Source organism: Alexandromys fortis, unplaced genomic scaffold (assembly GCF_014885135.2).
Source record: "Alexandromys fortis isolate MF-2015 unplaced genomic scaffold, M_Fortis_MF-2015_v1.1 scaffold_37, whole genome shotgun sequence".
NCBI classification, from domain to species: domain Eukaryota; kingdom Metazoa; phylum Chordata; class Mammalia; order Rodentia; family Cricetidae; genus Alexandromys; species Alexandromys fortis.
This window is the reverse complement of record NW_026067914.1, coordinates 6,198,344-6,215,202: the sequence shown is the minus strand read 5'-3', so window position 1 is coordinate 6,215,202 and position 16,859 is coordinate 6,198,344. Positions and strand designations below refer to the sequence as shown.

General features: G+C 42.7%; 1 protein-coding gene across 3 annotated transcripts in view; it reads right to left on the bottom strand.

Annotated features, from left to right (window-relative positions):
- Adamts12 (ADAM metallopeptidase with thrombospondin type 1 motif 12) overlaps nucleotides 1-16,859 on the bottom strand; it is a 220,100-nt gene that overhangs the window by 129,534 nt on the left and 73,707 nt on the right. For all 3 annotated transcript variants that reach the window (XR_007591168.1, XM_050139036.1, XM_050139037.1), the window contains exon 3: nucleotides 13,334-13,469. Coding sequence is in view for 2 of the 3 variants with exons in the window: in XM_050139036.1 (XP_049994993.1) it covers nucleotides 13,334-13,469 (136 nt within the window). In the remaining variant the exon portion in view is untranslated. The remainder of the gene's footprint in view (nucleotides 1-13,333; nucleotides 13,470-16,859) is intronic.

Sequence of the window (16,859 nt, the reverse complement as noted above, 5' to 3'; positions counted from 1 at the left end):
CTATTAAAGGCATGTACCACCACTGCCCGGCACTCAGTGTAAGGAATATGGAAGTTTTTCTTTCCAAGACCTATCTGGCTTTTTCTATTTGCTTTAACTAGAAAAGGCCCTAATCTGGTTTGTGCTGGTGTAGCAGGCTCCTGAGAGTTGGCAATTTGTAAAAATTATACATTTATTTCTTACTGTTCTAGAATCTACAAGACTAGAGCACAAGGGGTCATACCAGAAAGGTCCTCTCTGCTGTACCAACACCCCAACACCCCCAGATTAAAAGGCAAATGAGAAAGAGGTGAGGCTTGCAGCCTCCTGCCCTATCCCAATCAGTACACACGTGAGAGTCGATCCCTGCTGACTTTAAACACTTCCTTCCGTTAGGTTCTGCCTCCCGGAACTGCTGCTTAGGGATTAGATTTCCAGCCTATGCTTTTGGGTCAACACGTTCAAATCATAACAGTCAGGAGAAGAGTTGAGGAGAAAAATCACTTTCAGCCATGGACAACAGAGGGCAGAGAAAATGCCGGCTGGGAATCAGAGTCGGGTGTGGTGTGAAGACTCCAAAGCAGGAATGTCTGGGGCATCAGGGAGCAAGACAGGAAGATGGTGCCTATTGGAGCATGAAAAGGTAGCCCCAACTTCCCTGTAAAAAAAAAAGAAAAAGAAAAACTGGTAATGCTTCAGGCCTTAGAGCAATAAAGATCAAGGCCAATGTGAGTGTATGGATTATGAGCCCCTGGAAAAGAAAGTAGGTCTTTAATAATACATTTAAATATTCAAATGTGGTAGTTAATTTTGATTGTCATCTTCATAGGACCCAGTGTCACATGGGAGGCCAACCTCTGGCCAAGTCTGTGAGTTTCTAGATTCCTTTGAGGTGAGAAAAGTGACTCTGAAAGTGGGTAACAATATTCTATGGGCGGACATCCTAAACTGAAGAAGGAGAAAGTAGGCTAAACTCAAGTGTTCATTGGTCACTGCTTCTTGATTGTGGCCACAAGGTGTCTAGCTGCCTCATGTTCCTGCTGCCATCCTTTTCCTTCACAAAGTAGATGATAAAAGCCATGATAAAGTAGATGATAAAAGTCACGGTCATGTACAAAGCACAGAGGCTACTCCTATCTTATCCCATAATCCCAATCTTCAGCCATATGTGTTTAGACATTGTCCTTCCCATCCCTTATCCCACAATCCTGACCTTCATCCAGATGTGTTTAGACATGGTCCTTCCCCTTCCTCATCCCACAATCCCAACCTTCATCCAGATGTGTTTAGACATGGGTCCTTCTCAAGTGCCTCAGAAAGATATGCAAGATACTGAAGCAGGATGGCCCACCACAGGAAAGAAAATATTAGAATGCTGTAGGCTGGAACATAGAGTTTGTAGTGACTCAGCCCTTTGTCATTTTTATAGTGTAAATTTGGGCAATTTATTTAACTTCTCTAAGCCTTGGTTTTCTTAGCTGTAAAATGGTGATAATAACAGTGTCTACCCATAAGGTAGCTATGCATCCTACTTAAGAGATTTAGTAGATGTAGCAAGCCTGGTACAGAGGAGAGATTCAAAGACTGATAAGTACCTAGACAAAAAAAAAAAGCAAAACCGAAACAAACAAACAAACAAAAACCCTGACAATTGACCTAGAATAGACTCAACTCAACCAGTGGGCATGGCTGTGGCACCCTTGGGTCTTTACACTCCAGACAAAAACCAACATGGCCATGCACTGTAGAAGTCTAATTGGCTTTGCCATTGGCAGCTAGCATCCTTGTGAGTAAGTCCAGGCTAGAGAAATACCCTGGAGGAGTCTGGCTGAAGGAGGACCCGAGGCTTCCTAATGAACCAAGCCCAGTTTCTATAGCAGCATTCTAATGTCTTCCTGGGCTTGCAACCTTGCTGTAAAATGTCTCTATTTCTCCTAAGACCCATTTCTTGTGGTTTTTCTAAGTTCTAGCTGACTGTAAACTTTACTTGAAATTTTTAATTAACACATGGTAATGTTAAATATTTATAGGTTCTATTTCAACATATGTATATAGTGTGTAATTAACAAATCAGCATAATCTATACTTCTACTTGTGTGGGTCAGTTGCAATCCACTCTGATAGTTATGTTTAAACATACAAAATACTAACTAGAGTGACCCTTACTGTTCTATAAAAATCATAGTATATAGAATGCACTCTTCTTTCCTAACTGTATTTTTGTAGCATTTAGCCAATATTCTATTTATATGGTTTCCCAAACTGCTTTTTAATAACAGTAACAAATCTGAAATAACAATAGCTCCTGTACATTGCAGATTTGTTTAATGTGTTTTTACTATTTTAGTTCTTTAATTCTCACAAACCTTTAGTGATAAGAAACTCAAACACAGAGAGGGAAGTGCCTTTCCCCAGGCCTATTTTTGTTAATGAATAATGGGTGAAATGATTAGACTATGTGTCTAGTTCATTGGCTCTTAAAACTTCAGCATGCAATGCAAGTGTTGAGAGAATTACTTAAAACAAAATTCTAGGAGCCACTCCCAGGGTTTTTGATTGGGTGTACTGGGGATGGATGTGTCTTGAGGATCTGCTCTCAAGTGGTTGCTGGCGTCTCTGGACAAGGGACCACATCTGAACAACCAATGGTTTAGTCTAGGGCTCAGAAAGCTTGTTGTTAATAAGTAGTAAACATTTATTTTTTCTATCTTTAGGCTCTGCAGACTGGGTGGCAAAATTGATGATATATGTCCTCATGCAACAAGTTAAAGGGGAGCTGTCTTATTCATCGTTCTAGTGCTATGAAGAAACACCATGACCATAGCAACTCTTACAAAGGAAAATCTTTAATTAGGGATGGTTTACATGTTCAGAGATTTAATCTATTATTATCATGGTGGGAAGCATGGTGGTATGCAGACAGACATGGTGCAGGAGAGAGATCTGATAGTTCTACATCTGGATCCACAGGCACAGGCAGAGTGAGACACTGGACCTGACTTGAGCATTTGAAACTCCAAAGTCAACCCGCAGTGATGCCGTTCTTCCAATAAGGCTACATTTCCTAGTTTCTGTCAAGTAGTGCCACTCCCTAATGACGAAACATTCAAATATAAAAAGCCTATGGGTGCCATTCCTATTCAAACCACCACAGGATACACTTAAAAATATAAAATTCACTCTTAGCTGTAAGACAGTATAAAACAAACACCCAGCAGAATTCAGCTGACTCCCGATTCAGGCTCTAGATTCAACTAGCTCGGTTGGTTCCAGCTAGTCCCAACCGAAAGCCTATTTTCTGTTCCTCTGAAGGATATACTTACCTACCAGCTTACTCACCAGAGCTGCCTATTAGGAGGTCATCCTGTATCAAGTACAGGCTGTAGAACACAAGAAGAGTGGTGGGGATGCTGCCAGGAGAAGGGGAGCGCCCCAAAAGCACACCCTGTACTTCAGAAATCCAGCGGCATCCTTGCCACTATGAATTTCAAATGTTCCATACAGTTTGGTGATGTTGGAAACTGTTGGTTTTTTTTACATTCAGGAACATTAAATGTTATCAGCTTAGCTCAAAGTCCTTCTACAAAAGTCAGATGACGATACAACAGGAAAAGGGAACAGTAGACCAACATCTGATGAACACAGATACAAAATTTCTCAACGAGTTCCTAGCGAACCAAATACAGGAACATATCAAACACATAGTCCACCATGCAAGTTGGCATTATCTCAGAAATGTAGGAATGGCTCAACATATGCAAACCCATGAGTATAATAAATCATATGAATATAGACAGAAATCACATGGTCATCTTGTAGATACAAGAAAAGGCCTTTGACAGAACACAATATCCCTTCATGAAAAAGTCCTAGCAAAAATGGGATTGAAGGGAATATACCTCAATATAATAGAGTCAAATTATCACATATCCTTAGCCAATATCATCATAAAAGAATAAAAATCTTGAAGTAACAAGGTCAACAACTGACAAATGAGACATCATAAAACTAAAAAGCACCTGTTCTTTAAATTAAACAGTTAATTGAGTGAAAAGGAAACCCACAGAATGAGAGAAAAGTCTTTGTATAAGATTAATATCTAGATTCATAAATTCATAAAGAATATTCTTCTAAAAAACCAATATATCAAGTAAAACAGCAACTCAATCAAAATCTGGTTTACAGATCTGAATAAAGAGAAGAAACGTATAAGAAAAGGAGTCCACCAATTTGAGAGGGAGTTGGGAGAAGTTGGCATGGGAGAGGCTAGAGGGAGGGGACATCCTATATACACAATAGATAGGAAACAGAATCAGCCTAGATGTCAGTCAACTAACAAAAGGGTAAAGAAGCTATGGCACATAAATACAACAGAATTTAACTTGGCTATAAAGAAAAATGAAATTATAAATGTGCAGCACAGAAACAGGAGTAGGAAGGTAGTCTCTTTCCAAGGTCATCAAGCTAGTATGGATTTGAAGCTGTTTGGTTCCACTGCTAAGCCCTCGAGTCAAGCTACAGTAGACTTGGGTACATTCACACAATTAGAGGTCCTTTGAGATCTGAAGAGAGCATCCCAGAAGTTACATCTCAGTCTGGGAACTAGTGGAAGTTGTGTAGAATGGGTCCCTTCCGGTTTCAAAAATGGTCTTGCCCCTTTGGAAGATGCAAATTCTGTTGTGCTACCTTTGAGCAGTGTTCTCAAAGCCTGGATCTTGAGGAAAAAAAAAAATAAACTTCTGCTCTGTGACTAGCAGACCTGTTCTTTGATCATTTTGGTATTAAAGTTTAAAGATAAAAATATCTCCAGTCCAGGGACTGGGGCAAGCTTTAGCCTCCCTTCTGTATTGGCTTTCCATTTGAGCTGTTTCCATAGAGCCCAGTGTGCAACTGATAAGGTACTTGGGTGCCTGTTGTACATGACCCGGACTTGGGGCTAAAGAGAGCTAAAACTTGAGAAAGCACAGGAGAGAATTTTGCTTCTCAGCTCTCAAGTCTTCTGTAGTCTGCCTGCCTTTTAGTTCTGGATGGTCCTGGATTCCAGACATATTCATCAAAATCCTGCATTTGTGGCTGACTATCACCCACACATTAATTAGCATCAAGGAAACCTACTAGGCGGTCAGTTTTACTTCATGGCATGCACCTGGATCAAGAAACATGAAGCCAAATCCTGGGGAGCTAAAGGCTGCTTATCCAGTTAGGAAGAGCTACTCAAAAGGAAGAGTTAAGGTTGAGGAGGAGCTGGCAACAAGGGACAGTGTGGGGAGGAGGGAGCTCCCTGACAATAAGGCCTCTGCTCCTTTCTCTTGTCTGTTCAGCAGCAGCGAATCTTCAACAGCTGCAGGCCAGGCCTGACGGCTGCTAGTAGGTTGACATTGGCACTTGTAACACAATTCTTCAGCCAGGGAAAGCCTTTCTTTTTGAGAGATTTGGACTCTCTCTGCCCTGTGAGATTAAACAAAGAACTCCTGTGTCAACTGGGAGAACACATGAGGCTCTCAACATGATGCATTTAAACCGAATGGAAAGAAGTCCCAGAAAACCCAGAATCATCACAGCTGAGCAAGCCTCCTTGGCCTGCGGGAGCCACTGGTGTGGGATATGATATGCTTTTAAACGCAGGCACACCCTCCACATCAGAATGCAGACAGGCATGCGCATACACCACAGATATTTAAATTTAAACATATAAATACATACAACATGCATGGATGTACACACCGCATATAAACACACAAACACACATGTTGCACTAGAATGAGCAAAGAATATCAAGACTTTGTTTCTAGTCACTGCAGAGTAAGACCAGAAAGTCATGATTTATCACATTTCTTAAATACTTTACCTAAAATGTAACAAGGAAACCTTCCTCACTCCGAAGAAAGAGTTTCGTGGTGGAGACTGCCAGCTACTCCCCGGAATGGGATTGTGTGGGGCTAGAAACTTTCCTCAAACACTGTCATTAATCAAACTGTGAGACAAGCACACGGATAACATTAATTTCTGCCAAGAGACCACTTTTGCCTTGACTCAGAAGCCCAGAGTGATCGTGTAATGTTTGGTCCCAGCTCAGGTATGATCTCTCTATTCACACCCGCAGCATCCCACTGCACACACAGACCCACCAGTCATCTGGTGAGCAAACATGTATCAAAGACACAATCGTTAAGAGGGAGACCACACTCAAAGTACAATGCTGTGTCCTAGGGTGGAAATCAAATCCAAGTTCAGAGGAACAATCACTAGTACAGTATGATTTACCCACCCATTCTCTCATTTGTCTAGCATTTACCAGGTACTTAGAAGGGCAGGTTTTGTCCCACGGCTTACAAGAATGCAGAGGACAAAAATCAAAGTAGTATTCTCCCACACCAAACTAAATTCTAGATATCAGAAGGCCACATGATCAAAGAGCACTGGATTATAACTAGAAATAGTAATTATAATATTTTAATATAATAATTATAATAAATTATAATAGAAATAGTAAACAATCAAGTGTGCACAAAGGGATGGAGGCAACGCTATCTTGGGTGGTGATCAAGGAAGGTTTCTCTGGCTGGATGGTATTAAGAAGGGGCCTGGGTAGCATAAGAGTATGAAGGAGTCTGCAGGAAGGATTTTCCAAAGCAGACAAAGTGGCCTAGTGCAAGACGAACACTACAGAGGCGAGGTAGGAAAGGGGGAAGCAACCGGAGAGAAGGTAGAAGGCAACCAGAGGTCTCATCATAATGCAGAAGATGTTGATGCAGGGCCAGCAGCAGTCCCCCCAGGTAATCTAGGGTAAAGGGAAATTGCAGGGGACAATATCTGACCGGGACTAGAAGCATGCCACGAAGATAATCGCAGGGGCAGATGGAGATGAGACTGTCCTTCTTTGGTCCACGGGAAACCCACGGCTGTGCGTACTCTAGGTTCAGAGGTCATTACCATCCTACAAAGTTGTGACCAACTGCTTAGCCATGAGGTCCTCAGTTCCAGTCCATCTTCTATTTGATACAAATAGTTTCCAAGCTAGAAGTTGTGCTCTGTCCATGGAGAAAGTATGGTGCAGCCTCTGGCTTTCTGAGTTCCTAAAGCCATGGTCATTAACTTTATTATCCTAACAAAACCACCATAGTTACCATTCAATCTGCTTATTATGAAGTAAAGTCAATAATATTATTATTGAGTTCATGAATTAAGTATTTCTCTCAGTCTTCTCATTCCTTTTATTAATGCAAACCTAAAGTGTTCCCCCCACCCCAAACTCCTACTACTTCATAAAACAGATCACATGTGTGGATGTACATGCACCTGCCATTCTACAGACTAAAAATAATCAAAAAATAAATAAAAAATAAATATAACACAGCAACTCTCCTTCACCCATGATAGCGATCCCTTAGGAGAGCAAACACATGAGCTACCGTGGATCCCTTTCCAATGAGGCTGTCAATAGCTCAAGAAATCCAAGACAAGTGAAGAAATTTTGCTGTCAATACAAGGTAAACTAATTGTGCTGCCCACCGAGAACATTTAGGCTAGAAACAGAATACAGGGTCATTTAGCATCTTCGGCTCACAGCATATCAACTAAATCATAACAAAAGTATAGACATGCCCACACGGACAGCTTTGCTCTGGTTTATCAGATTACTGAACCTATACGCTGAATAATCTAATGATCTACTGTTAATGCCGCACCTGTTGGTAAATATTTAAGAGTGTATGTGTGATGTGGGATTTCCCCACATATGCTATGAATACCATTGGTTAATAAAGAAACTGTCTTGGACCTGCACAGGGAATAGAGGTAGGCAGGGAAAACTAAGCTGAATGCTGGGAGAAAGAAGGAGGAGTTGGAGAGAAGCCATGTAGCCCCTCCTGAGACAGATGCCGGACTTTAGCCAACAAGCCACAGTCATGTGACGATACATAGATTAATAGAAAGGGGTTAAATTAATATATAATAATTAGCCAATAAAAAGCTAGAGCTAACTGGCCAAGGACTGATTTAATTAATACAGTGTGTGTGTGTGTGTGTGTGTGTGTGTGTGTGTGTGTGTGTTTATTTCGAGGCTGAGCAGCCAGGAATGAATCAAGCAGCCTCCTTCGACATCTAGGAAAATCACTTGGGGAAAAAAACATAAACACATCCAAGTGACTCCCTGAGACTCTAATCTCTCACACCAATGTGGGCTTGATAGCCTGAAAACTCCCCCAGTATTAAGCACCTTACAACAACAACAACAACAAAAAAAAAAAACCATGAAGACAAGGGAAAATTCCCAGATATCGAAAGTAGAGGAAAGAAAAAAAATACCAATTTATAAACGATTCATGAGAAACACAAAAGATGCAGTATTGTCGTTCATATCACCATGGCTAGGCATTGTCCCCAGCGCTGCCATCAAGCATTACGCTGGGTGTTTCTGTGAAGGCGTCTGCAGACATGAATAAGATCCATAATCAGTTAACTCTAAGTAAAGACCATTATCCTAAATAACCTAGTGATGTGCCCCAACCAGTTGAAAGACTTCATAAATAGAGCCACAGCGTCTCAAGGGAGACATTCTGCTTATGGACAGCTGTTCTAGCCTGGACACAGCAGTCCCACCATGGCCTTTCTGGGTGGCCTGTTCATAGATCAGACATTTGCAAGATTCACCTCTCACTGTTGCTAAAGTCATTTCTCTGCAGTGAGTATCTCGAAATACATTTCCTGCTGGCTCTGTTTCTCTGGTTAAATCCTGACTGATCCAGGGCAGTAGCAGCTAAGCTGGGTCTGTTGCTGTGTACTTCTGCTCTAGGGACACGGGACATGTTTAAGGGGGACACAGGTAGAAAGTCATATTAAAGACTACATGAAAATACACAAATACTTGTCCATCTGGGTCATTGTTCTTAGTACAGGCAAGAAAACTATTGAGTTGCTCTTAGAGTGGTTCTCAACCCTCTTAATGCTGTGACCCTTTAGTTCCTTCTGTTGTGGTGACCCCCAATCATAAAATTATTTTCATTATGACTTCATACCTGCAATTTTGCTACTGCTATGAACCGTCATGTAGATTATCTGTGTTTTCTGATCATCTTTGGGGACTGCAACCCACAGGTTGAGAACCACTGTTCTTGTGTGTGCATGTCCCAAGTTCAAAACAGCTTTTGTGCAACTTTAACATGAAGCATTTCCTGTCCAGCAGAGGGACAAAATCCAAAAGACAGAGTACCATGAATCAGACAGGCTGCAGAACAAGAGACTGTCTCGGCCATGCTCTCGAGCATCAGCCATGGAACACAATAAAGGATCATCTGGTGAAGCCTTAGATCCGGATACTCTGTGTGTTCATTCTCCTTAGTAGTACAATAAACTCACAGAACACCTGTAGGTGAGGTGAAATCCCCACAAACCTACATTAGGAAACAGGGACAAGAATGGTCTGTGCCACACAATGATATATAATGTCAGAACCTGGAAGCAGTTTGCAAACACTGAAGGCCAGATCAGGTATAGATGGAGGACTCAGCAGTAGAATAAATAAATAACTAGATAGAAAGATAGATAGATAGACAGACAGACAGACAGACAGACAGACAGATTGTGGCTGACTGTTCTGGCACAAACATAACACACAGTAACAAAAACCCAGTCCATGTCCTAATCCCTCATCTCTTCATGATCTTGCCATACATTATAAAGGCAAGGCCAGGACTGGATGCCTACTAATTCATGTCTTTTATCCAAGTTTTCAGCTTTATAGCAGGAGCCATATACTATTCCCAACTGTATCCACAAAGCCCTGGAAAGCATTTGGCGTAATGGAGACACCCAGCAGACATTTGCTGGATGAGCGGATGAACTGGAAAACAAGCTTGCATGCCAGGGACAAGCTTAGGTGTTGCCAGCCTGGAATCCTGACAGCGAAATCTCAGACTCTGATCTTATCTGCCAGGATGCCTTCCTGCCGCCTGCAACCCTGTAGCCACTGCCATCTGCCGCATCTGCCCAATTACAACTTCTCCAGCTTCCATACGTCTCCACCCAACAGGCACTCAGTGTGACCACATCTCGTTAATAACCTGAAGACAAAGAAGCTCATCTTGACTGACTGGGAAAAAAAAAAGCATAGATCTTGCATATTTTCCATAATTTAGCATTGATTTCAGAAAGTTGATCTTAGAGAAAGTAAGAAACCAGCGGGACACAGCAAGCAATCAGGATATCAGACGACTCTGGCACAGCAGATTAAGGAAACAGTTAAAGTGATTAAGTCAAAGCAGGCCACTGTCACATTAAAATACTGGGACAGCTGCAAAATCTCTTATCCTTAAGTGTGGGAAATAAGAATAAGGGAAGGGTCAGACTTTAGGGGAGAGGGTTCATCCATTTTTCTAATGAAGCATATTAGAAAGCCAGAACGCTCTGCACGGGGCCAGGGCGGTCAGTGCTCACAGCACTAATTCAGCCTTGCAGCATCTGTTGACCTAAGTGTAAAGTGTGTTTTACTATCAGCCAAGGACACCACTGCCCACGGTTAACTCCTGCAGGGTGGCATAGAATAAGAACACTATTCAGCAACAGCAAGTACGTTTCACTCTACCAAGATCATAAAAGTCCTCATGTATCCATAGTTTGAGAATATTCATGAGCTCATTAGATATTCTCAAGTCACTTTAGGTATCATTTAAACAGTATGGTTTCACGGAAAGAGATGGTTCAGACAACTGATACTTCTCCAATATCTAGCTAGGAAGGCTCGTTTGTTTTCTTCTTTCTATCAGTGTTACTTAGAGCGTAAACTGATACACTCTGGCTCTTCTTGGCTACAAAGTGCTGTCTGTATCAGTTTCAGTTCATTGATTGACTGATCTGTTAGTTTGTACCTGACACACTTGCCTGTATGCATTCTAAGAGGACTGCGGGGAATATGTGATGAAACATGATCAATACTGAAAGAAGACCTAAGAAGTAACGACGTCGCCCCAAGCCTGGGGTGTAATGACCCTGTGGCTTGTGAACTTGGCTGTGTGCTGATTCTCACCAGTCTCATGCATTTGAGCACTGCTTCCTTTCTCCAAGCCACAGCTGCTGCCTTGCTGGAAGAAGCTTCGCTGGGCACGGTCTACGTTCCCAAGAGCACAGTTGATCGATTAGAGTTGGAAGGCGGAAACAAAAGTATCCTTTCTAGACCTTTAGAGTATCCTTAGAGAAAGCCACACTAGGAAGATCATTCTAATGAAGGAGTAGCCAAGGGAGGACTGATAAGTGCCAAGTTTTAAGGTCTTCCTAGAAACACAATATAAAATCATTTGACGAGTATTATAATTATACTATTGTATGATATAATCGTGACCATGATATTGTAAACCCTACTCTTTTCCTATCTTTTCTTCTGCCTGCACGGCTAAACATTTGCTATAATCAACTCATTGCTTAAAATTTATCTTTTTTAAATTTTATGTGTATGAGTGTTTTGCATGTATGTATGTAAACCACATGTAGAGGCCAGATGAGAACATAGCATCCCCTGGCGTCAGAGGTTTGGAAGTTCTAAGCTGCCATGTGAGTGCTGGGGGTTGAATCTGGGAGCTCTACAAGAGCAGCAAATACCCTGCATGCTGAGCCATCTCTCCAGCCCCTCTGTGCCTTTGTTAGCAGTCCAGTTCTCAACAGGGGGTCCAAGTGTTCGAGGGGGGTAGGTGAGAAACAGTCTTAACTCTTTCCATGAAACAACCGTCCAGAAAAATTCACTTATTGCCCTAGTAATTCTAGCTATGCTGGCAACCTAAACCCGGGAGTCTCCCTTAAAGCCAGAAAGTCACACACACCACACAGACTCCATTACCCGAAGCATAATAGGAACGGGGTAATTACCCAGTGATTGGGTTTCTGACAAACAGCACCCTAAATTTGACATCGAGATTATGTGGATTGGCACTTTGGGCAATCCAATCAGCGAGATGATGGGTGTCTTCCTTCCTTGTCACGCTTGCTACAAGCTTTACGCAGCAAATTATATAATGTAGAACCCAGTTGCAATCACTTACTAGGGTTAAAGAATTAAAGCAGTCGTTTGATTTTATGCACATAAACCTTTGCACATTTGAGAGTTTCCTATTGCTTACAATCACTGCTGAGACTATATGGAGCGAAGTCCCGGGAATGTTTCTATTGAGCATGCTCATGTGCCCCCTCAGCCTTCTACTTTGACTGCAAAGCAGCTGTCCTCAGTGGCTCTGCCCAGAAGCTACTGCTTTAACTCCTTCCCCATTCCTTTCCCCTGTGAGACTGCCAGATTCTTAAGACACAAAATAATACTGTTTCTTTTGTTCTTTTGGTCCTTCTGACCCTGTTAGCTTCTCTCTGAAGAAACGGACAATAGAATATCTAAGGAAATATTCTGATTTTGAGTAGCTCTTTAGACATAGTTTTTATATTCCCTGCACATTAAAGAAAATGTGAGGTTGTGATGAAATCAGTAGGGTCAGTTTATCTGAAATCCATTTTATTGTTTATTGTTTGAAAGTGGAAAGAATAAAATCATCCTTTTTCCATTGAAATTTTTTCCATGCAATCTATTTTGACCATGGTTTTTTTCTTCTCCTAACTCCTCCAAGATCTTAACTACCCAAGGCAAGAAAGAAAGGAACAGTTCAGAGCATGACTGAGAACAGGGAAGGGGACAAGGGGGCAGAAAAGCAGGGCCAGGAGGGCAGGGGGTAGGAGGGCAGGGGCCAGGAGGGCAGGGGGTAGGAGGGCAGGGGAACAGGGGGCAGGAGAACAGGGGTCAAGAGGGCAGGGGGCAGGAGGACAGAGGACAGAAAGGCAGGGTACAGGAGGACAGGGGAACAGGGAGCAGGGGATAAAGGGGACACGGGTGGCAGGTAGAGGGAAGCAGGCTCAGGGAGCAGGGAATATGGCTCAGCCAACATCAGGCACAAAACAGTGCAGCCAGAAACATTGCTAAATTCATCATCTAACGATGTGTTGATGAGCTTTTCGGTTCATCTTCACACATCATTATCAAGCATTTGAATCTGCCCTCCATATGCAAGCTCGAAGAGCTGCCGGCTGTTTGCTAATAGGCTACACTAATACTGATGTAATATCATATTGTTAATGTTTAAAAGCATATGTTCTCCATGCTATTTCTTTCTAGGATATTCTGGAGAGAGATTTTTGTTTTGTTTTGTTTTTTAATGCAGGATAGGTCTGGATACGAAGCTGACTTTGACTTTAAGGATCCTCATGCCTCAGCCTTCTAAATCTTTGGGTTTTACAGTCACACCTATCAGAGCTGGCTGAAGAGGTTGCTTTAAAAAAAATAACAAAGCAGAACACTCTATCTGTGAAGATGCTGAAGTCACAATACCCTTTAATCCGCAGGTGGGCTCCTTTGTCTCTGGACTCCTGTACACGACGTGAGGGTGGTACCCTTCCTCAGTCAGCGGATGCTTTTTAACAGGCTCAATGAAAAAGTCTCCATGTGGTAGGTGGAAAACTCCAGTCTGTAAATATATTCAATAAGAGGGTATTATTTGAATCAACTCGGCAAAGAAAATTACTAAAATGAAACATTACGTAGCCGTTGGTAATCTCTGGAAATCCCCAAACCAGTGTTCTCACACTCTGATTCACACAAATAATTGGATCAAATGTCTTTTTTAATCATAAGTGTTAAATGGTTGGTCATGGATGCCTGTGAGATGCTAATGAATATGTCCACATGTCTACACGAATCCAAAATGTCACATGCAGTTGTTCAGGCTCCTGGATCTTCCTTAGAACAACTGCTGGACATCTATGAGCCAGCCAGTGCCGCTGCACGCCCCCAAGGAGTCCATACCCATGCTCTCAAACCCTTGATAACAGAACATTTTTTCCGTGGGTGATAATATGACCATACAGTCACCCTGTTGCTTTCCTGGATGTGTCTAATTCCTTACTCAGGCAAACAAATACACTGTTGAGTGTTTGTCCCAGCAGATAGCCCTCTGCCATGTTCCAAGCAAAGAGGCTGTTCTTATTCATGGATATGGGGCTCAGTTCTATAACTCAGAATGCTGGCCCATGAGAAATTCAATTGATCTGAAAGTGGAATTCTTTCTACTCGCTTTCCCTCAGGAAAGCTTCTTAACACCCATTTGAGGTCCTTAGCAAAGTCCTTGCCAGTCAGGCGTGGTGAAACATGCCAGTTATACTTAGCATATACTCGTACGCCTGAGTTTGATGCCATCTGGGCTACAAAACACTCAGGATTCCAATCCCATCATGCGTGAAACAAAGAGTTCACCCCTGAGTGATCTGTTTTAAAGTTTTATACCAAAATTATCAAAACAGTAGACCATGGAGTGAACCTGGGCTCAAGCCGAACTGGTTCTCCACGTATGATCTTAGGTAAATGATATTCTCAGTTTCTGAGATCTCAGCTGAAACATGGGGATGACTACAGGTTATTGTAAAAGGCAAAGGAGTTTGTCTCTACAGGACTTCTGGGGGGGAGGCGGTGCAGGGTCTTGCCTTGCGTTGTGCTCTTTCCAGACTCTGACAATGGGGTTTTACTGTAGTATTAGGGTTATAAACCTGGAGACTTGAGGGAAACTGGGAAAGGCCTCCAGGTTCCAGCTCCTCACTCCACCCGTCTCAGCCTCAGACAGACAGACTCAACTCGACAGACAAGACTAGTTGACAGCCCAGGCAAACACGGAAGGCAAGGTAGGCTCTTCTCCGTTTGGATGTCCCTCTACATTCCTCTTTCTCTTCTACTACATATCAGTGTAGGCAGGAATATAGCCAGACCTCAACACTAATCTTGCCATTGGTTTTCTATTTTGATGCTAACCTCAAAATATTCTTAGTATGAAGAATGATATTGCGGAATTAGCCTACAAGATGATTTACCTCTAACCTCGGGTTTGTTTTCAGTCTGACATCTTCTAAGAGATATGACATTTTTTTTCTCTATAGCTTTGTCTGAGAAGAACTTGTGTGACAGAAATGACTGACAAGGCCCAGAGAACAGCAGCAAGTAATTGTGATAAGATAGTGGCGACAGGCTCCACGCATTATGGAGATTTGGTTCCATTTCTGCCTTGAATCAGAGACCAGCAAGAGAGAGGAGAGCCTGCCTCTTGCTAATGAGGCTCATTTGTGTCATAGAAACACAGCAGAATCCAGGGCTCCTCGGGGAGCCTGGGCCCTGTGGTCATTTGTGCACTGTTATCAACCTAATACTAATGTCCCTGAAGGAAACAATTACAGAACCACCAAGGAAGGCTAATCGAGAATTCTTCAGACTCCAACTTTGGATCAAATAGTGGAGAAGAAACAAACAGAACTCCACCTGATAGCCTGACTGTTCTAAGAGCAATAGGACCAAGAATGCCGGATGGCCACATATTTTCCTAAAAGCAGCCTTACATTTGCATTCCTCCATGGGGTCATCCCTGCAAGCATGCAGACACACACACAGACACACACAGAGACACACACACACATACACAGACACACACAGACATACACAAATACAGACACACACACAGGCATACACAGACACACACAGACACAGAAACACACAGACATACACAAATACAGACACAAACACAGCATACACATACACGCACAGACACACAGACACAGGTGTACACATACACACACGCATCATCATTATCATCTCATCTCTCTCAATAGTTCACAGAGGCTGGAAGGAGCCTCTGGAGAGCCACTAATTCCCCAGGGGAGGGGAGGAAAGAACCTGTGAGTGTGTAAGTGGGGCTGCTAGCTACAAGACCCACTGAACAGGGTCGTGGAGAAGGGACAGGCAGGAGAGAGTACAAAGACACATCTGTGGTACATGGAGTAGAGTGGGGGTGTTCTCAGGCCAGGTTGTGCACTGTGTCTTCCAAATCACAAATACACACATGTGTCTGTGATCCCCCGGGGGTCCAGTACCCCCAGTGTATTGGTCTCTTCTTAGTAGAAGTCAGGCCACAGTGGAGTAAACTACAGTTTTCTCCCAGTGGGAGGGCTGGCTTCACACTCTGCCTGAAGCAGGCTATCCGGGAAAATCATCTATTTTCAGCTGACTCTGAATGAACAAAGCCACCTGCATCCCAGTCTCCCTACAGTTCATTCCCTTCTCCTACATTTCAAGGGAATTGTGGGAACAAGTGACACGACACATGAATCACTGGTCAGAGGAATCTATGTAGAATGAGGCCCTGCCTGCAGCCCACGGCAGATTAATTCTCCTTCCCTTCCCTGTCATGTTTTCCTCTTCCATCTTTGTCTTCCAGCCTCGGGACACTGCTAACTCACTTGTGGAAATCAACTCATCTGCTTTAACTAACTTAGAAATACTTGTGGATGCTTCCAAACACCAAGACCCTTTCAAAATAATTTAAAAAAAGATTTAAGTATTTTTTATAGTATTGCAAACATGGAAAGAACCATATGCACGAACCTTAACTGGCAAGGCACCGTATATCTTTCCTAAAGGGAGCAATCACATGAAGGAAAAGATGATTATCCTCAGCCAAGAAGTTCCCTGTCCCCCTTTGTCATCAACAGCATCCTCAAAGGACCCTATTATCACGATGTCTGACACTAATCAATCAGTGTTAAGTCTACATTTAATTTCAAACCACAGCTCAGATTCAGACATCGGTGAGACGGGGTTAACATAATGGCCCTTATAACCCACACCTCGAACGTACAGCATGGTCAAATCTAAATAACTCTCTCCACACATCCGGAAGCGACATTTTTTCTGATCTTCTTTGTTCTCCATGGGGGGGAAAAACCCTTCCTAGAGGACTAAGACAAGGCAGGACCAGAGACACCACAATGACTGGTGGATCATCCCTGCAGACTGGACACGCAACGGAATGGCTGCAAAA